The following is a 22,182-nucleotide window of genomic DNA, read 5'->3' as shown; positions in this document are numbered from 1 at the left end:
ATTTTTAAAGTCAATGGAAGCAGTCTGACCTGTGGACCTTCCATCATTACGGAAAGGTCGCAGGATCTGCATCATCGCCTAGAGAAGGCATGGCGTAATCTGTACTGCGCATGTGCGCTGGCTGGCACATCCGCAGTACAGAAGAATCCGGATAGGTACGCAGGGTCACCGGCTGGGCACAGTGTCGGATTCTACTGCGGGATCCAACCCGGTGATGTGCAGGCAGCCTAAAATGCACTGATACATGTGCAAAAAAGAGCCTAGTTCACTGCACAAATATGTTGCGCTGAAGTGTGAGCAAAATCGTGCATTTGTCTGTGTGAAGGAGCATCTTAAGAGGTTGTCTAAGTTATGTAAACTTTTCCAAGGGGAAAAATGACAAACCAGCCCATACTCTCCTCTCCTCCATTGCTTCCATCCCCAGTGGCTCCGGGTGTTCTGTGCCGTGTTATTTACAGGCTGCAGTCAGCCCGTGATGAGCTGTAAACCTGCTGCTGCAGCCAATGACAGCGCTCAGCGATGATTGCCAAGTATTGTCATTGGCTGCAGCAGCAGGTTAACAAGACACCTCAGACTATAAACATTACATCAGCGATTAGCAGGGAGTGTATGAGCCTCTTTGCCTGTAAAGAGGTCCCTTGTGGTGAAGAACAACAATTTACATCATTTAGACAATCCCTTCAACCCTGGATAACCCCTTTACCATACAGATCTAGTGTATATAAACCTGAACTTTTACAGGCCAGCAGAGCTGGAAAGTTCCTTAAAATGCAGACGACTCAAGAATTCTGTCCAAACTAAGAAAAAAAAGAATGATGGGCAACGTAACAGGTTTCCTACAGAAAGTTTATTATAGAAGCAGAGACACTATTAGCTTCTTAGGAAATCTTACAGAAGACAACCATCTGTTCTTAGCTACTTCAAGCTTACCTATATATCATACATGTTAAATTCTGTAATATAGAAAAAAGTTACACGTTCTGTGCAATTTATGTGTATGGATATAAATACATAGCTCTATGGCAAAACTGATTTCATCAGACACTCAGTAATATGACAATCCCAATAGTCTGGCGCAGATGCACCCAATAATGCAGAATACTAGAGTTTGACAACTGATCCGCTAATTTTGTGTTGGACTTTTGGATTTCTATCTTCCTGGAGGATCCTTAGGATGTCTAATCATGTCAGATCAAATGAATTTAACCCCATGTATACATATCCATACATCCACCTATGTTACAAGATTTACAAAGTTTTGGATAGGAACAACCGAGTTGACCATTTAAAATGTAGCGGCCCTTGTCATATACAATAACGCAGACACTAGTAGTAGTTCTTCCATGATAGAGGTGCTCTGAATAAAACCTCCCAGTAGGCATTTAGTTAGTCGTAGTAACCTTTATACATAGATTGTGCCTTGGGGATATGGATAATTAATGACAAACTGGATTCTCACTGGATTGCATTACAAGAGGGCTGCCCCCACCGTGTCAAATGGAACGAAACCGAAATCCCGCTGTCTTATATTTCCAGGACTATGGAGGAAATTTAAAAAATTCCCATTCACATTCTACTTTACTTTTGGCAAATAGGGAGGGGGGGGGGGGGGGGGGGGAAGTGGCGGTAAACCGCATCCCTTTAAAACCAAGCGTCCATGATTAAAGTAGTGAAGCACTTCACTCCCAACAGGCAGCCAAGTGAGATTCTTATATATATATTTTCTATATTATTGCCACTAGTCCCTATAGCTAATTTACTTCTGCAGCGGTGACAACCCTGAAATGAGATGTGTCGAGCGTAACAAATCTAGAACGGTTGAAAATGTGGTCCCTTTTTTTTTTGAATTTCTAAACCAAATGAAATAAATAAAAATCCAAAAGCTAAATAAATGAAATTTTTGTTTAGTATTACGTTTAAAAGGATGCATTATTGTAAGTGAGGAAGGGGGCTTAAAGGAAATACAATGCACCGCAGGCTTCTTATACCGACTCCTCTCTGTACAGTTTATGATACAAGAAGCAGGTCTCTGCTGCCCTCTGCTGGCAGACAGATGTCACTTCCTTGTCTTCTCTTAAAGCAGTGGGCCAACTTTACTTGCGATCGTCAATGGTTTTAATGAACTCCACTGCGGCCGTGAACTGCATCCACCAGTAGGACTCCTCTCCAGTCAGGCGGTTAGCGTAGAAATTGTTGATGTATTGTACAGTGGACAGGAGGCAGGGTGGGTTAGCCTGTGAAAGGGTACAGTAAACATCATGTTAAAACTCAGGCTTTGCATGCATGTGCCAGACACCCCAATATTATGTGTATTTACATAGACAACTGCACAGTCAAATGCAGTACCTGGCACAGCAATGTCCATAGGGGTTTGACTGTGCCCAATATAGCTCAGCCTTTCACTTAAAGGGGTTGTCTGGGACTTTTGATGACTTATCCTCAGGATAGGTCATCAATAGTTGATTGGGAAGGGCCCCCCAGGATCCCTGCTGATAGGCGGACCCCCCAGCTTGCTGTCAGTGCTGTCAATATTGCAGTGGCCAAGGTTGGTACTACAGGCACATCTCCAATTGAATACAATTGAGTACAGGCTGGCGATCAGCTGACTGGATGGGTTGCCAAGCAGAAGACCCCTGTTGATCGGCTGCTGATGACCTATCCTGAGGTCATCCCCTTTTAAATGGATGGCACTGTGCCAAGTACTGGAGTGAAGGGTCTCAGGAGAAGCCATTAATGAAATATCCTAGAAAACCCCTTAAAGTTTGGAAGGTAAATTTCACCCACAAGCTGTGGATATTGTTGTGAAGGGCGGACTTTAAATTCCCTGCATGTCAATATATATCCTGTGGATTTTCAGCACAGCTTTCAACTCGCTGAATGAGCGAATGAAACCTGCATCAAAATCCATGCGATACATGCGAGTTTTGATGTGGATCCGCACTGAAAGCCGCTACGGAAAATCCACAATGTGTGAACGTAACCTTAAGGAAAGTGATAAAAGCCAAGGCAGCTTGAAATAATTTAAAGGGAAAACCGTAGTCTCAGCTATAAGCTTTTTCCAGATTCTCACCTTAATAAGGACAAACACCAGAACGGGGACAAAGTCATCGGCTCCTGGGACGGAGTACTCGTTGGCTAGACTGAGAAGGTTCATAATGGTGGAGCACATGCGCAGGATACACTGCACCTTGTCCCTGGGGGTTTTGTATGCACTGATGGTACGGATTTCAGCCTGTGCAGAAGGCCATGGAGCTTCCCTTAAGTAAACCTAATGGAAACCAAGATAAGAGGATTGTCAGTCATTACATTATAATGGCCGGATGCATCCAGGTTAGCAGCCAAACAAGGGTTTTATTAACCTCTCAAGATCACTGTAACCACGAAAAACTATTGAACTGACCCCCATTTCCTGTAACCTGCACATATACTTTCACACGAAGCCAAGCATACATCTTCATTCAGTAGGGAAGCAACAAAGAACTTCCCTGCAGCCCCTTCTCTATTAGCAGAAGTCCAACGTGTTTATCATTGGGACCCATCAGGATTTATAGAACTAGGTATGGGCAGCAGAAGCCCAACTGTTCATCTAACAGGACTATACTGGAGTCTTGTGCACTGACCTCGGGGATCTGTAAAGCTCTGTGATTGGCCGTCACCACTTTGGATAGTCTTTGGATGTGTTCGTATAAAACCCTGTTTGGGGGAAAAGAAAAAGGCAATGAATGAACTCTGTAGAATAAAGCAAATCAGACAAGCTGCATCTTCACCTAGCTCACATTTTGAAGGAGTTTTTAATCTAGAATCACAGTGCGTCAGATATATATCTGAATGGTTGCTATGGGCAAATTCTGTATTTGGGTTTCTTTGGCCTCGTCTACTCATTTTCTGATAAGAGTATTTTCAGTTTTAATTCAAACGCAATCATTCTTTTGGATACGTTCACATGTAGAATTGGAAAATCCGCACCCCCATCGGTACAGATTCTGACACCGCAGCAGTCTTCACCGATTTAATACAAGGGTGAAATCAGTATGTGGATGTGTATAAACCCCCCCCCCCCCCCCCAAAAAAAAAAAAATAACCCAAAAAGCTCAAAATCCAGACCAAAAACCTACATTCCAAAATATGCTGCCGATGGAGGATCTGCACCAAAATCCATTAGGTGGGAACATACCTTTAAAAAGGCCCCAACCCCTAAAACTTGAGTATCCAACTCAATAGCACCCCCCACCCCCCCCCCCTGAAAATTGTACTCAAATGGGACCCAATTAAAAAAAAAATTTAAAAAAGCCACACAATACCGCTGCTTGACTCCTCAGACTTCTTACAAAAGTCATCCAGACACTTCAGGATTTCATCTTCCCATCAGCCTCCACACCATCAGTCTTGGAGGTGAGATTTTATGTTCCGATTAAAATAGCCCAATTTACTGCTTTATAGGGAACCCATCACCACAACCTCACTCCTAAAACCAACTTCACGTGGCGAGAGGGGGGTGGGGGATAACTAAACAAGCCCCTCCTAATGCTGCTTCTTTTCCTAATAATTGGATGTACCGCCGCACTTCAAATGCATCTGTCATCACCTAGGATCATCATAAACTAAGTTATTACGCTCATGGGAAACTCCCGAGGAGTCCAGGGATGTCCTTTGCAGACTTACTCTGCTCTCCTTTCCCTCGCTGTCACCCGTGGAAGTCAGCGCATCGGAGTCAACTGTGCAAGCTGTGCACATGCATGCAGAAGGGAGTCCGGGGCACCAAACACCGAATGCCACAGGTGACCGAGCGGGAAGTAAGAATGGAGTAGGAATGCATAGCACCTACCCTAGGTATTGGGGCATGTATTAGAAAACTAAATAGTGATAAAAGGATTCTCATTACTACCCGGGTTAAACATTTATCATGGATTGGATAGGAAAATGTGATGACTGGTTCCCTTTAATAAAAAAAAGGAAAGAGTGATAAGCATTGATTTATCCTGCTATGGAGGACACTGGACATGTCCTGTCCATACATTTGAATGGGGGGCATAGAATTCTACATTTCCACAAAAGCCACTGTAGGAAAGAAATACAGCCAGTTGCGGCTTCCTTCAGGGATCTATCGGGTTGCTGAGGATGAAAGAAGCTGGAATTGCAGATTTTTGGAATAGAGGATGAGTTCATGACATTACATAAGCCACCATGAGTAATCTACAGATTATGGCATGAAAACGGGAGACAGGATGGCACAGAACTGACTACAATGCTACATTCACCGAGAAAATCCAAATCAAAAAGGATATTTTGGGGTAGGGTGCAGAAAACCACATTGGTGAAACATGAACCACCACCGATTTCCAGAAGTACGTAAAAGAGTACCTATTGTTTCAGAAAACCTCTGGCTCCTCACAGTAACGTCTGAGCTTTGGTCTCAGCACCCAGACCCCACTGATCTCTGCTTCTGACCCTTAAAATTACTCAGCCGAGTAACAGAAATTCTACGGTCATAGACTTCTAACCGACCCCTTTGTCCCAACGCCGGTACTGTTTAATAAGGCTAATCTCAACCAATCTGGGCCCAAGAGTCTTCTGCCCTTCCATCTGCCACTCACTTCTCCTATCTGCCTCCTTTTCCCTCCAACTCACTGATCACGTAGGACATCGGCATCCTGGTTGGGGTAGAAGGCCAGCTTGAAAATACGGTTCATCACACTTCTCTCAATTGCAATCTGTGCGTCCTGCAGCTGCTCCTCGCTGGCGTTTTGCCAAATCACATCTTGGGCCATCGCTCCGTACAGAGACTGCAAGAACTCCTCCACTTGTGCCGTTTTATCGTCGGCGGCCGTTAGTTTCTGGAAGTCTATTGAAAAAAAAAAAAAAAGGAGAAAAGTAAAACCTAAAGTAAGGCACAGGCAAGTTAAAGTCAAGCATATATCCTTAGGCCTCATGCACACGGGTGTACGCAAGTTTGGTCAGATAGAAGGGGGAAGAAAAAAAAAAATACAATATATTTTCACTGCATGTGTTTATGAGCATGCGCCTTTTTCTGCATTTCACGTGCAACCCCCCCCCCCCAAAAAAAACAACACACAGAAAATACGCCCATGTGCATGAGGCCTTAAGAGAAATAAAAATGAAATACTGTAAGTGCTAACTAGATGGACCATATGGTGGTAATCTTCTATGTTTCTACCCTTGTCTCACATATAAGCACTAGATGGCGATCTATCACGCTTCATCCTATGTGCAACTGCGCCATTTCTTGTAAACACAAACTACGCATGTTCTAGAATTACATCCGCTACACCTACTGCAGCATGAATTCTGAGCACCACCTATTAGTAATGCAGGAGGGCATGTAATCCAGTCCTGCTCAGGTCCACCACCGAGAGGCGCTGCAAAGAATTTCCCCTGCTCTGCCGGACTCTGTCCTACAAAGAGCCAGAGTAAATGTAATACGACATGATGTCCATTTAAAACGAAACATTGTACAATTCTAATAGAATCGCATATGTATTTATGCAGACTGCGTAGATTTGTAGAAATAAACATAATTCCTTGAAAACTAATTCATAAATAACCAAAGAAATGCAATAAAATCCACAAAAACACAACATGGACATGTATAATGAGACCCTGACCCTTTGGTGATTGGAGCTTCCCTGTATGGAAATTCTCCCCATGAACCCGGAGTGCAACATAAAAACAAGCGACAAGTTTTTCATGCATCAGTTTCAGTGTGAATCCACATGGTAAGGGGAAAATCCAGTGATCTGAGCGACGTCTAACGGGCCTGGTCATTGGTACTAGACTAGTGGGGACCAGGATTTCACTGCCAACCGCATGGAGTTTTCTCATGTAGCAGTGCAGAGAGTATACTGAGAATAGTGCGATTGAGAAAAAACATCCAGCAATAGGGGATTCTGTGGATGGAAACAACTCATTGATCAAAGGGGTCAGAGGAGGAGGTCAAGAATTATTCTGATGAACAGGTCGTGCCGTGTCAAGCAAATTGCAGCGAAATACAACGCAGGAGCTCCAATAAGTCCGAACACACGATTCAGTGTTCCTTAGCACAAATGGGTTATTAGCAGCAGACAACTAGTTCTATGAAAAGTCAGAACGCCAGTGGCCAAGGAGGAAAAATTGGATCACTGAGCAGTGAAAAAAGCATTGCCTGGTCATATGAATCCTGATTTCTGTTGCACTGTGCTGCTGGAAGGGTTGGAAATTGGCACAAGCAGCATGAATCAATGAACCCTTCCTTTTAGGTGTCAACAATTCAGGTTAGTGGAGTAATGGCATGGGGAACGTTTTCCTGGCACACCCTGGGTTCTCCAATACCTCTGGGTGGACGCTACAATGAATTACTTCTGCTCTGAAGGTCATAGGAGGTCAAACGCACTGCTAGATGGGTGTCTTTAATCAGGCGGCCATTCATTATTATACCTGTGGCTAAATTACCGCAATAGACCGAGGAAGTGATACACAGTAGTTTGTACAAATTAAAGTAGAAGCAGATGGACCTTTAGAAGTCTATGTAATACATGAAAACCTTCCTCACAAGGCTTCGTTTTACTGTAAACCTCTATTTTTACCTTCCTGTCCAGAACACAAATGTGGAGATCAGCATCTTTCTAGGCAAAGAGAAAGACTTACCTTGAATAAACTCCTGGATCTTCTTCTCCTTACTCTCTAACAGGAGGCGGACACAAACAGTGGTGAAATAACGGGTCGACACCTCCTTATCGCGCAGAACCCGCTGCAGCAGGCGCTCAAGGTGAGCCTGCGTGCTCTGTAACCCCTGGCGGCATCGTGTGAGATATGCAATGTAGGAGGCTCTTTTCCTAGAATAACCAGCAGAAAAATAGTAAATTAGCACAAAGCAAGTAGAAACTAAGAATCTACACGAGTCACACTTTAAGGCTGCTTTCACTCCAGCAACCAAAGTCACATGTATGTGAAGCTCATGCTTTGTAATGGGTTCCTTCACATTAGCTAGGTTATCCAGGCTGCTACATTGCGAGAAAAAAAATTAAATCGCGGCATACTGAATATTGCCACAGTTCGCAGTGTTTTAAAGCCGACATTTCCTTATGGAGCCGCGATGCAACACAAAGTTGCATCGCACGAAAACCTTCCTTAAATATTAAGACTGGGTTCACACGGGGCGGATTTGCCACAGAATTTCCCTGCAGAACTTCGCTGCTGCAAATCTGCCTGCAGCAGCTAATCCCAGGATTAGCTAGCTATGTGGACGAGATTTGTCAAAAATCTCATCCACACAGGGCGGACAATCAGTCGCGGCAAAGCCGGCGCTGTGCCGCAGATTCCCGGGACACAGCATGTCAATTCTTTTTTTCTTTCCATGGTGGCCTTGGTCCTCTATGGGAGAGCCGGCCGCAACGGAAAAGCAAGCCGTGAAGCTGCTCCAATGGTAATGGCTAAGTGTTGTGGGTTTTGAAGCTGCGCTTATCCCATGGAAATCAGTTTTTTGCTGTGGCAAAACCGCAAGATTTCTGCGGTGAAAGTCCTGTGGGAACCCAGCATAGGAAGTCCTACTGTTTCCCCTAAAATAAGCCTTGGCTGCATAAACACAAAAACAGAACAGAACACAAATACATTATCTAACAGGCGCTGTCCGCTCCGCTGCACTTCTCCTCCCAAAGCTCTGGCACACTTGTTTGCATTCTTCAGCCAGCGCTTCCTGGTCTTGGGCTGTCATAAACCCCGTCTCTAGGAAGTGCTGGCTATGATTGGTTCTTGAGCACTGCGGCTTAGCCAATCAGTGCAGCGCTCGATGAACCAATCACAGCTATTCAATGCATTGTTTGGATCGTTACGAACGTGGTAATACCTATGTGTTGCTTTTTTTAAAGTTTTATTATCCATTTAAAATGGATTGTGTGTGTGTGGGGGGGGGGGGGGGGGGATAAAGTGTGCATTTTATTTATTTTTTTACACTATTTAGTCCCTGAAGAAGGCTTGAAGATGTGATCACCTAGACTGCACTACATAAGTAATGCAGTGTACTTTCTACTAAGCCCATGATAGCAGCCTATTAGACTCTGCTGAAGGTGGGGTCTAATGGGCCAAGTTACCCCTCCCCAACCACTCACCCCCCCACCTCCACTATTTTCTACATACCTGTAATCCTCTGCTATGGATGCAAGGATCTTGCTGCAAGTCCGGCTGTCAAATCTGCTCACGCAGCGCATCGTCTCCTGAATCTGGGCCATGAGGTTCTTGTCCTGTAGATTAATGGCTTCGGCCAACTGCACTTTCAGAAAGCAAACAATCTCATTGTCTAAAAGAAAAAAAATATATATAAAATTATATATAATATATTTAAAAAAAGTTTAAATGTAGTTTTCAGAAACTACAAAAAAATAAAATAAACAAGAACCGGGTAAAATAAAATTAAAAAGTTTCAGTTGGAAAAGTGATGAATTAGGTTTACTCCTTTTAGGATTGAACTCTGGACTTTAATAGCAACCATAAAAAGGGGGTTCCTGGGAATTTTTTGTTCCTCACAGCAGTAGAATGATACAAAATAAAAGAACAAGGACATACTTGCCTACTCCAGCAACGCTCAGCCCAGCACTGAAGGCTCAGCCCAGCACTGAAGGCTCAGTCCAGCACTGAAGGCTCAGTCCCCATCAATCAGAACCCAGAAGAGGCTGCCTATGGCAACAGGTCATCCATTGTGCACATGACCGCTCACCCTATGACAGGCTTCAGCCACGGAGCAGTCAAATGGACAACGTGACTACAACTGGCTTCCAAATCAGTTACAACTGAGGCTTCAGCGCTAGATTCGAGATGCTGGAGTAGGAGAGTGTCCTTTTCCTTTATTTTGCACCATTTACTGCTGTTTTTAAAAAAACAAAACAAAAAAAAAACGTCATTACGTCACGCACGTGCGCAGAAGCCTGGGAAATTTAAAAACTCCCTGCACCCGGCTAGGAGGAGTAGCCGAGAGCATAGAGCTGTCACCGGGTGCCGCTGTAGGCGGTACAATGGATAACAGCGATCATGTACAAGTAAAACCAAAACAGAAAAAAAATACAAAAAAAAAAAACAAAAAACACACTTGTTTCATCTCCCCTCATGGATAATATCCGTGAGCGGAGAAGAAATTGCGTACCCAAGGCTCCCGGATTTATCCGCAGACCTTACCCCGGCCTCTGCGCACATTGCCAAATCGATAGTCCTGGATATTCATGAGTTGGAGGCTACACCCACCCCGCCCTCCAGATATTGACTGACAGCTCTCCGCTTACTATACATAGAGATAGAGCTGCCAATCATTGAGTGGAGGGCGGGGTAGGTGTAGCCTGCAGCTTATGAATATGCAGGACTAGTTCTGTGCATCTACTACTAATTAAATGCAAGTTTCTCCAAAACTACTGCACAGATCTATACAGCAGACATATCAGCAAGGACTGAAAAAAAAGATGTTGACAGAGTCCAATTAAATTATGGAGAGAACATATCTTTTGATTTGGGTTGCTCTGCCCACACTGATATTAGGGGTTTGAACACCGATACAATATTACATTGACATATTAAATGCTGAATAGTGGTGGTCAAAGACGTCAAGAACTTAGAAAACGTAAACGCTTACCTTCAGGATCGGTATGATCAGGCAGACCATTCCGCGTAGAGTGGGAAAGCATCGGGAACGCAACGGAATCTGCAGAGCATAACGCTAACCGCAACTTCTTTTTTGCATCCCTGCATTAACAGAATATAACAAAGACAAGTGTACCTGTGAGTATACGCTAACTTTTACCGAAAAATGGTTTATACAGAGTTAACTGATCATCCAGATAATCAGTAATGGGGAGGAATGGCTCTTTACATGACGCAGAATTACCCTCCCTCTATAGACACCTACCTATAAGAGAAGGAGGAGTCTGGTGGAGGAGCCGTTTGGCTAGCAGAATCCGGAAGATCATCAGCCGCCATATTCTGCAAGGCTTCGTCTCTGGGGGAATCATGAAGGCTTTCTCCATCACCAACCACATCTGCAACACATCACAGCAGAGATAAGGCAACAGCATGGCAATGACAGATAGACACGGGCTTCAGGGTGACCGAGACCTGTGTCATATGTGAAAAGGTCAATGTAGACAAGTGTCCAGAGAACCTTTGACAAAAGTCAAAAAGAACCTGAATTATATCTATTTTCTGGAAGCAGGACAACGGACACACATGAGATTGTCACCCATAACTGCAGACATACAACTTCACATGAGACATGTGAATTTGATAGATTGATCTGATCAATTTTTTACAAAATCCTATTTGTGGCCAAAATTCGGACCATTTCTGGAACCCAGATAACAGTCAACATTCGAGTCTCAGCGTTGAAAGGGGTCCCGAATAAGTGCCTCTCACAGCTTGTTGTCCTTCAAGTAGAGGGACGAAAAATAACCCTCTTAGGGCTCCTTCAAACACACACAATTCACAGTGAATAGAACCAATTGGTTTTAATGAATTTGTTCACACGCACATTATTGTGAGCGCAAAAAAAAGAAAAGATTGAACATGCACTTTCTGCAAATCAAAGGTCCCCATAGAAATCAATGGGGGGGGGGGGGGGGGGGGAAGCTTTCTAATAAAAAGGGAGGTTCTGCAGCAGCAGAGTTTAGTATAAGGATAATGTTTGCGGCACTACAATTCATTAGGAGTATTAAAAGAGACTGTTCGCGCATGAAGAAACAAAGTCGGCCACGCCAGTGTGTCTAACTGTCTGATGCACACTCTGCAGCACTATGCGTCATTAGTCAAAGACACTACACCCGCTTTGACTGACCAGTGCTATGCACATGAGCAGTGCCTCAAGACCCTTTTACACGCAAGGATTATCACTCAAAATTCGTTGAAACGATGTCTTTTGAGCGATAATCGTTGTGTGTAAATGCTACCATTGTGCACTTTTCGTTTGAACAATGATTTTTAGTTCAGCATAAAAACCATGGTTCAGACCACAGGCAGTGAACAGGAGATAACATTGTATTCTCTGTGCAGCCCACAGGCTGTTATGTCCATGGGAGCTAGAGATTACATTGTTTTCTGTTAGCAGCCCATGGCTGAACAATGGGACTAATTACAAAGCTAGCTCAGACATCCTGCTGAGTTCTGCAATAGCTCCTGGAGGCTCATTTGCACACAAATGAAGCTAATAAAGTACCAATGGGAATCAATGCCCATTAGTACTTTAGGCAAAATGATCACTCAAAACTGTCATTCTCCTTATCTTTTGAACGATCATCTTTGTGTGTAAATGGGGCTTTACCAGAAGCACAATATGCATTGGTAGGCTAGTCAGGTCACCGGTTCGGCCATCTTTTTTTCTTCTGGAAAGTCACTTTAAAAGGTGTATTCCCATCTCTGTGAGTTATCCTCTAACCACATGTGGAGGTTTGACCGCTGGGACACACAGAAATTAACCCCGTTGGGTCCCAAAATTTTGGCAGCAGCGATCGTGCGTGTGGGCCACCTTTCACTTCAATAGGATTATCAGATTACCGAGCACTTGACCTCTGCCATCTCCGGCAGTTGCCCTTTGAAGTGAGTGGCAATTGAAGTGAGGGGCAATATCTCTGCATTGATTGAGGTCCCAGCAGTTGGACCCCCACCGATGGGCAAGTTATCCCGTCCTGTGTGTGCTTTCACATGGAGCATTAACACCACTTGGTAACTGTAGGGTTCTATGGAATAATGGTTTTACCTGCTCCCTCATATGAGCCTGTTGCTCCATCACTTGGGCTGGTCCTCTTGATGGCATTCCTATACTTATCAAGAATGTCTTCTGCCGCCTGAGAATGAGTACCAAGTCTAGACGTTGCATCATCTAAAAGTTAAAAACCATCATCCAGTCAACGGCTCTGCGACGCCTCAGATAAAGATTACTGTACAGAAATCAGACACTGAACCTGGCATGGAGAATCTGTCCGGCCCCAGGTCTTCCTTCTCCTTATCCTGCTTTTCCTTCTTCCGAAAAGGAATGGGAGCTGAGGGGAAAAAAAAGTCACTTAGATAAAGTGCCACAAGCCATCCAAAAGGGAAAAAGTAAAGCATCTAGCAGAAAAACAAATTTACCTTTTGGCATTGCCGACACAAAGCGCTTCCTCCACCAAGGTTTATTACGGTCTGATCGCTCATCGTCGCTGTCTTTCTTCTCTTCCGGCTACAAGAAAATATATTTTCACTCAATAGTTGGCAAATAAAAGGATATTAATGATCTGGAGTAAAAATAAGACCACAAAGCAGACAGCCTGGAGGGTCTACTGAGAGCTCTTGCAGAACTCTGACAAGAGAAGCAGAAGTCTATCACATACCTGCTTTCTCCAAGTTGGTGTTTAGAATTTTTTTTTAATTTATAGAATTTTTTTTAATTTATAGAATATGAGAAGTATTTTTGCAATATGTTTGTCGGTTTGTCTTGCTTTAATTACTTTAAAAGGGGGGGGAAAAAAGGGCTTCAGCTAGCTGCATAGCTGAATATGGCGGCCCACTCCTCACTGTGGCTGCACTGTCATCTCTAGTGCAGGCACAGCAGCTCACATACAATTGTTTTTATATCTTAATCATTAGGTAAATATGCATATAGGTGACTAAGTGCCACGATCCTGCTGACTCCTCCGCCATGCCTACCCCGGGGCTGTGAACAGAAGAAGCCATCCTGTACAGCAGCAGACTTCTCCTCCGCACACCATGCCCGCTCCTTGCTGGATGTGAGGCAACGTGACAGTGTCTCAGTGCCTTAAGTTTTGAGTATTAAACCCGATGCACTGAGACACGGTCACGTTGCATCATCCCCAGCAGGCGCAACGTACAGAAGAGAAGCATTTTGTAGCACAGGTCTGCTTAATCTCTTTATAGCACCCAGGGAAACATGGCAGAGGAGACAGGATTCTAAGTTGTTGCAATGGTTGTAGGGTGTTTGTGATCAGATATTTCTCGCCTGACACCTCAACGTCCATCCGTTCAATGAAGCAGAAAATGTAACTTATTGGAGGAGGCAAGACTTGGCTAGATCAGCGGTGGTCCAATACAGATACTGCTGTACAAGTTGAAGCCTCTTCTTCCGATGCATCTTTGTTATCATCGGTGCAGTGACCATCCGTCTGCTTCGGAGTAGAATTCGCTGAACTTTTGCAGACACACATTTGGTAGTCCCCTGGTTCATTTTCATGGTGAGCTGCTTCACTATAGCGTATTGGCTGGCCCTTGTGCATTTCGTAGCAGATGTTCACCTCTCACATTAATGGCACGTGGCGCTCCGCAGTTTCCACACTGGCCATTCTCCATAGTACCATTTGTCCACTCATGATACACTTGCACCACAGCAGCACACTAACAGTTCACAAAGTGCACCGTATGAGAAATATCGCCACCCTTAGCACGAAAGCCAATCATCATCTTTAATGTAACTTTGATAAACAGCCCATTTTAGCAATGACAACAAGTGATAAATGAGCAGGTAGCACATTGCAACACCTTATATACCCACCAAGCCAGCCCACGACACTTCCTTCATGGGCTACATGCTGCCAACATTGAAAGAAGTGTAAATCCCCAATGAACTTCCTGTCCATATGGCCGGAGGCCTAGTCCTTGTCACGTGATGCCAACACTCTAACTGGACACTCCGTATGATATGCCACAGAAATAACGGAGACAAGTCCAGTGGTCGTTTAGTAATCTAAGTGTGCAGATTTACCAACTTTGAAAATTGCAGAAATAAAATAGAGTACACAGTTCTGTTAAATGTATTGGCAGCAAGTACACCAAAATGCAGCAACAAACAGGCAATTTGACAAAAACATGAAGGTTTAGCAGTATCGCATTGATGATACGCTCACTTCAAAGCTCTCTCCCTTACTTTCCTGTGGTTTAACTAGACAATTTTCCCCACTAGTGAATTTAGATGAATAATGGATTTGAATGGAGGGTTGATGAAGCAGAGGGACAAGTGGCTGTATGCTAATCCTGGCTTTGATTACACCGGGTAGCTATAACTCACTGTTTGTTGAAGATGGACCTCAGGAAGGTTCTTCTTGTTCTCTGTTGTAGGATGCCAAGGGAGTGGGTCTTTCACCTCACTCTACCTCTGGTGACAAACGTGTTGAAACTGACTCCTCCTCTCCGATGACTGGACTGCAACCTCTCCTTTCTCACACATGGCCGAGTCTGCCCAACTGCTCACTGTCACTCTCTTTTATAACCTCTGTTTCCTTCCCACACTTCTGAACTCCTCCCACTCTTGCATAGGGACATGTATGCTTGTTTCCCGCCCTTGGGGCTCTGCACCGGTGAAATTAAACCTGACTGTCAGCCAATGAGAGACCAGCTGGCATCAGGGTTGAGCTCTAGGCTTAGAGCAAAAGGGGAGACACAAGGTCTCTCCCCCATAGACGGCACCTTCTGTATCCAGGGATGGCATACAGACAGGTGAGACAAGACAAGTGTGCTGTGAGTGTTCTGTAGGACCCGCTGGGCCACTACAGAAGGAGGTGACCATAATAATGTAACTCATTTATTTGAATACAATAAAAAGCAAGCATTCATTAATCAAGTGTTGTATATGAGCAGCTGTGCCTACACTAGAAATAACAGTGCTGTCACAGTGAAAAAAAAAAAGTACCAGATCGAAATCTGTTAATCACCGATTTGGCTTGTTTAGCACCTGACAACAGGAACTATTCTTCGGCACTTTAAGCAAGGTAGTTGTGATATTACCCATGTAATACATAGTCTTCACTCTTTCTTAACTCTTGCAGACAGATTCTAAAAAGGTGACAACACCGCAGGACATCTGTATGCCCCATCATTGGGCATATGGGGGGGTATTGTTAAATAGCATTTTATCACTTCCATATATAGGGTTTGTGAAATAAGTGCAAGTTCAATTTGTGCTTGCAGTACAGCCACAAACAGAGATATTGTAAACTGACACAACGAAGCCTTGTATGAGCTGTGAAGGAATTATGTATAGATACTGCCTGGAAAGCAGTTTCTGCACAATTTCATTCTCTTAACAGTAAACTTTGGAGTTTCTGTTATGGAGTTGGGCAAGGACAAAGGCCATTGGTTATAGGGAAGCCCACCCTCAACCCCAATGGGTACATAGACATTCTGGACAATGGGGCATTACCTACCCAGCGGTAATAGTTCAGCTTTGAGTCTCCACCAACATGACCGAGCACCATGGCATATGGCACGCAGTGTTGGAGACTTAGTTTGAGGAGCAGACCGTCTGCAAACTTCAACAGCTGATCCAAAGTCTGGATCTCAATCCCATCGAGCATCTTTGGGACAAATTAGAACGCCGAATCCGTGCACACCCAATACACCCAAAGATTCCCCGCCTCACTTTTGGAAGCTCTCTTCGAGGAATGGTGGCAAATCCCTACACACATCTATGAGAATTTGATGAAAAGTGGCCTAGGAAGGTTACTGCAGTCATTGTGGCCAAAGGTGGCCCAACACCAGACTGAAAAATGTGAATCAAGTAGAACGTCTTCACCTATGTTTGTCCCAATACTTAGTCTATGTAGTGTACGTCAGGTGAATCATTACTCTTTTGGAGAGTTTCACCAACCCAGACTTTACGGTATGCACCACACATTAAACAAAAAAATAAATAAAAAAACTTGGCCATAAACATACCTCCCCTCTTGAAGAATCCTTGCTAGGTGAGGAGGATGATGACTGCGAGGCATTGATCCCTGCAGATGCACCCAATGCCATTCCACCGGGTGTCAACTCTCGGTCTTCATTTCCTGCTCTTCTTGCCCAGCCAGGATCACTCATTGGCCGCCGCATGGATGTGGCTATGTCTGAGCTGCGGCTGCGCACAAGTCTCTCCGGGCAAGAGTGCCTTTGTCTATAGGCATCAGAGTCCGTGGGAATAAACACATGTGAGCCAAAAGTGGGCAATCGAGCTTCATTGCCTCCTATAGCTCCTTCCAGTATGGGTGGATCAGGAGGTGGGTGAGAGGGTCTTGCATAGTGTACTTTAGGCCGTACCACTGAAAAAGTTATAAAAAAGTTAAATTCATAAGTATGGAAGCATTATGCAATCTGAGGATAAAAGAAAAAAATAACACATCACAGTATATCTAGGGAAATTCCATTTACTACTACCGTATGTGAAGTCTTGACCCCCACATAGAATTTCAGCCCTTTCACTGACAGCAAACACTACTGTTAAATTACCTTCATTACATGCTGGTGCTAAGGGATCAAACATGGCTAACAAGGACTCTGTCTGCGACGGAGGAGACGTGGTATGATGAACGCCTGGAGATAAACAAGGCATATATTAATTTTTATTTTTTATTTTTTTCATGGAGTCCACGGTTTGTCCCTATGAAGACATTGAATAAGAGCAGCAAATAAGGGAACAGCAACACAAACTGAAATCTTATCATTGACCCGCAGCCCCTGCTAATAGAAAAGCAAAGTATTAAAGTGCATCTGGGTCTTGCATCCAACCAAGTAGGAGCCACTGAAATTGGAGATGTAAAGTTTCTTTAGTATTTTCATGTAGAAATCAGTTTAAATTGCTGTTAGAGAGAGAAGCCTGCAAGTCCGGCATTCCCCACCCATTAAGTGATTGACAGCTATTCTTCTATACGTTGATATATAGGGAGAGCTGTCAATCACTGTATGTAGGCAGGGAGTCATTGCAGTATTTATACGTAATAATACAAAAAATAAAATGTTATAATATTTTACACATACATACATATATATATATATACACACACACACACACACACACATATACATACATATATATATATATATATATATATATATACATACACATATACATATACATATATATATATATATACACACACATATACATACATACATACATACATACATACACACACTTTCTACACCTATCCAAATCAATGGAGCATGCTGCAAATATCTGTGGCAAGTCACATACAGACTATTGCATCCATTGCTTTTAATAGCTTTCATTATAAAACCTCATAGGAGAAAGGTTTTGAACGATTCCACTTACTGTGAACACAGTCTTCCACTTCAGGACTCGTTACCGAATCTTTTCCTCCAAAGTCAGAGCTGCATTCAGAGCGAAGGTCTTCTATCTTGTTAGGGATGTCCTCAGAAGTTGCACTGATGCCTTGAAGAAGAGGTCTAATAAATTAGGACCCACAAACTCTCAGGGTAATATGTAAACCTTAGGCCTGAAGGTAAAGACTGGATCTTACCTGACACTACACTCAGGCCTGGAGTGCTGGGTCTGGAGCTGACCTCTCGTACCTCAGTGTCATCCGATGTACTTCCCAACCCCGAACAGCTCTCCAGCTCCTGCAGCCGCTCTTCCTGCTTCAAGTCTGGTGCTTCTGGGAAAAAAGGATGCTGCGTCATCAAGCTGTGTAGTTCGAACTTTGATATGTCAAGATACCAAAATATGAAAAAAAATGTAGCAGCCGACTACAGATGCGTATATAAAATTAACCCCCTGATGTCATTAACATCCAGGTGGTAAATTCTGCTATCAAATACTTCAAACTCCCACTGTGAAAAAGTTAGCCAGGTCTTCATTCAGGATGATGAGCAGTGATCTCCTCTATTTTAACTGTGACAGGAGCAGCGTGATAATCATCGACAACTGATAGGAGTACCCATGTCCCACTCCAGGCAGTTGCTGTGGTAGGAATTATGCAAGAGCATCACTGACACTGAAATTGACTAGTTTCAGACATCATAAACCCAAGTAGCCCAAAACTGGTCAGAAGTAAGATTACATGACCATCTGAGAAAGGGAAAAAAAGGTGGTGGCCAGGAGTTTCAGATAGAAAGTAACACTAGCACACATATTGGGGTGATGGCTACATCATAAAAAAAATATATATATAGGCCCTTTCAAAAATAAGCACCTGCACATAATTGTTATTGTCAGTCCTTTGCAACAGGGCAGTGTTCTGCATCATATATATATATATATATATATATATATTTCTATATTTCTATGAGACAAATATCTACAAGAAGGAAGAAAAAAACAAAAAAACAAACAAAAAACCACACCCATTTCCAGAAGGTTTTTTTTGGACACCTTTGTAATGAAGAAGTAATTTGTACAGATGCCACAAAAAGTTCTGTTCTTTAAGGAATTGCATTAAGATTAGAATATTGTGAGTGCTTTCTTCCAAGAACAGAGTCACAGGTTGTATCTAGTATTGCAGCGCTGCTCCATTCACTTCCATAGAGATGAGTTGCAATGCCAGAGACGACCACTGGACAGGTGTGGCACCATTTCTACGATTAAAGAGAATCTGTCGCAGAAGTAGAACTACTAAATATAAGTGCAGGTTATAGAATATAAGTCACTTAGGTCTTTGTGCACTTGTGTTTTAAAATAAATCCCCATTGACGGCAACAGGATCAGTTTATATGCAAGTTGTTCATAAAAGTCAGAGGAAACTGATACATTTTTCATGGATCACAAATGAGCACTTTTACCGCAGACACACAAGTATACGCGGGCTAAACTTATACCTAGTAACAAGACTCACCCGAATCACTGGGGAGCACCTCTACACTCCAGGCTTCACTGGTGGTCTCCGATATGGTGGATCCAGTACAGGGGTCAAGCAGTATGGAGCCCGACCCGGGTAAGCAAAGCAAACTACCCAGCATATTTTCTGCAGCTGCCCCTGGAATAAGATAGAAATTTATAGTGGTTTTAAAAACACCGTCAAATACCAAAAAGAATTTCCACAATTACAACATGAGTGGCTGCAGAAGGTCTGAACGCTGCGATATCCGCCAATTATGCCCACATGGGCTGTTGTGGATCTCCCATTTTTTACAATATAGAATACCCGCATAGACCCTGAAGGGTCACTTTATTAAGAGACACCGACCCCATCATGACTGAAGCATCCCTGTATGGAAATTAGACCCATCACAACCAAAAGCAGAATAGAATCAAATGACAAGTTTTCTGTGAATCAGTTTCAGCGTGACTCCACAATAGAATGGGAATGTTGAGCGATCTGAACTACTTCCGACAGGCCGGGTCATCGGTGCTAAACTACCCAGGGATTGGATGTCACTGCCAACCGCGTGAGATTCTCAAGTAACAGTGTTGAGAATATGATAACCGTGTGACTGAGGAAAAGGATCCAGTGAAAGGGGATCCTGTGGATGTAAAGATCTCATTGCAGAGAGTCAGAGGAGGAGGTCAAGAATTGTTCCGCTGAACAGGCAAGGAAATTGCATCAGAATATAAAGCTGGTGCTCCAACTAATGTGCTAGCCATTATAGTGTATATGCGCTATGGAACGATGAGTGGGGTGTTCGGACGACCGGCTCAAGAGTCATTGCTGCTGAAGAGAAACAGTAAGGCGAGACTCCAGTGGGACAAGGTGTAAAAATTCGATCAATGAGCAGTGAAAAACTATGTTTGGTCACATGAATCCAGATTTTAGTTGCACCATGCTGATGGGAAGGGCGCAATTTGGTGCAATCAGCATGAACCGAAGGCAAAACTACTCCCACAATGATAAGGATATTCTGGACTCCCAGTTTTCTATATAGCAATGGTCTACTTAATATAGAGAAAGCCCTCCCTTAGTTCCTATCCCCAGGACAGACCCTTTTAAATACCATAGTCATACAAAAGATGCAAAGAAATCGAGGAGGGTCCCTTTGTTACCCTATCTGTAGTGCCTGCAAGATTACAGAATTGAAAAATTGCTACATTAGTTTTAAATGAGCCATTCAGAGAGTTCATGCAAATGACCACTAGAGGGAGCTACCAGGCACCAGTACTGTGTGCAATTAAAGAGTAGTACAAGTAATTAGGTCTTCAGTACTTCCCTAAATACCTAACATTCTGTACAAAATGCCTGTGATCTTGCATAACACCAGCTGAGAAACCCTTTGTGACATCAGTAAGTCATCACGCTCCATCTAAGGTAGCTGCCAAGACCAACATAAACAAGGAAACAGCAATAATCCATAAACTGAATAAAAAACTATTGTAACAAGTTTATCAAGATTTACTGCTGGGAGAAAATAATCCAGATAAAAGGAACTCAAGCGGTTTTCACGGATTTTAAGATTAAAGGACTATCCTTAGGCTGCAGCTAGGCGATTCATGGAGGGCCAACCACTGGGACCCCCAGCAATCAGTGACATTCATGTGCCAATAAAATGCGGCTAATCTGCAGTAACAGGCTGCTATTCTCGGATGTGGTGGTCCGGGTGTGGGAGCCCACTATCCCACAAAAAAATGCTGATCACATCTCCGAAGTACAAGTGATCAACATATGATCGCTTGGGTCTGCGCGCTAGGACCCCCAAGTCCACATAGTGAAAGGTGCGACACCACCACTCCATTCACTTCTGTGGGACTGAGGGAGATAGCCAAACAACTCCAACGCCATTGACAGTGAATGGAATGGTGGTCACAAATGTAGACTGTGGCTCCACTTCACTTGGGGAACTCCGTGTGCAGTTGGACATCCAGCAATCATGCTTTAATTATCTGCGCCGTGGTGGAAAAGTAAAGCCATCGGTCTTGGAACACGGCGATGCAAATATACTTACTCTTTAAAAGAAGTTTATTATTTGTGTAAAAGTAATTGAAAAATTAAACTATGAATTTGGTATCACTATAAATTGTATTGACCTGGAGAAAGAAGGTAAAAGGTCGTTTATACTGCCCAGTGAAGGCCATTTATAGAGTCATCCATAGCCCAGAATGGTGCCAATAAAAAACAAGTTGTATTGCAAAAAGAAAAAAAAACAAAAAAAAACCAAAAACACTTTATATATTCACACACCTGTCAATTGAAAAGATAAAAACCGATGCGAAGGCCAAGAAACAAAATGTTTTGGCTTTTTTTTCCAAGTGTTTTGTAGTGTGCAAAATAGTAACAAAAGAAAGTGAACCCCCCCCCCCCAAACAAACGCTATATAACCTTAGCATCACCGTAATCACCATACTGTTTTACCGAAAAGATGACCACGAACCCCCCCCCCCCCCCCAAAACAAAAAAAAAAACAGTTGAATTACATTTATTTAACTAACACACACACACCATATAAAGTGTGTTTACCCTGAAGTGGTGCCCATTGAAATAAAAAATAAATAAAAAAAATACAAGTGGTCCCATAAAAACAAGACCTCAT

At 43.3% G+C, this 22,182-nt stretch overlaps 1 protein-coding gene across 5 annotated transcripts in view; it reads right to left on the bottom strand.

Annotated features, from left to right (window-relative positions):
* Positions 1–828: 828 nt before the first annotated feature.
* Positions 829–22,182, bottom strand: part of GAPVD1 (GTPase activating protein and VPS9 domains 1) — a 55,309-nt gene continuing 33,955 nt past the window's right edge. For 2 of the 5 annotated variants that reach the window (XM_066580753.1, XM_066580756.1), the window contains 16 exons: positions 19,557–19,697; positions 18,246–18,380; positions 18,038–18,157; positions 17,215–17,298; positions 16,666–17,027; positions 13,093–13,180; positions 12,927–13,004; positions 12,722–12,844; positions 10,883–11,012; positions 10,610–10,719; positions 9,130–9,289; positions 7,642–7,829; positions 5,629–5,842; positions 3,621–3,693; positions 3,071–3,268; positions 829–2,234 (listed from right to left, as the gene is read on the bottom strand). In XM_066580753.1, the coding sequence (XP_066436850.1) occupies positions 2,094–2,234; positions 3,071–3,268; positions 3,621–3,693; positions 5,629–5,842; positions 7,642–7,829; positions 9,130–9,289; positions 10,610–10,719; positions 10,883–11,012; positions 12,722–12,844; positions 12,927–13,004; positions 13,093–13,180; positions 16,666–17,027; positions 17,215–17,298; positions 18,038–18,157; positions 18,246–18,380; positions 19,557–19,697 (2,345 nt within the window). In that variant the 3' untranslated portion in view covers positions 829–2,093. Of the gene's footprint in view, positions 2,235–3,070; positions 3,269–3,620; positions 3,694–5,594; positions 5,843–7,641; positions 7,830–9,129; positions 9,290–10,609; positions 10,720–10,882; positions 11,013–12,721; positions 12,845–12,926; positions 13,005–13,092; positions 13,181–16,665; positions 17,028–17,214; positions 17,299–18,037; positions 18,158–18,245; positions 18,381–19,556; positions 19,698–22,182 lie in introns of those variants that run through there. The other 3 variants (XM_066580754.1, XM_066580757.1, XR_010786947.1) reach the window with 2 other exon arrangements.

Source organism: Eleutherodactylus coqui, chromosome 10, assembly GCF_035609145.1.
Source record: "Eleutherodactylus coqui strain aEleCoq1 chromosome 10, aEleCoq1.hap1, whole genome shotgun sequence".
Classification (NCBI taxonomy): Eukaryota; Metazoa; Chordata; class Amphibia; order Anura; family Eleutherodactylidae; genus Eleutherodactylus; species Eleutherodactylus coqui.
The sequence above is the reverse complement of the archived record's forward strand: the minus strand, read 5'-3'. Positions and strand labels throughout refer to the sequence as shown.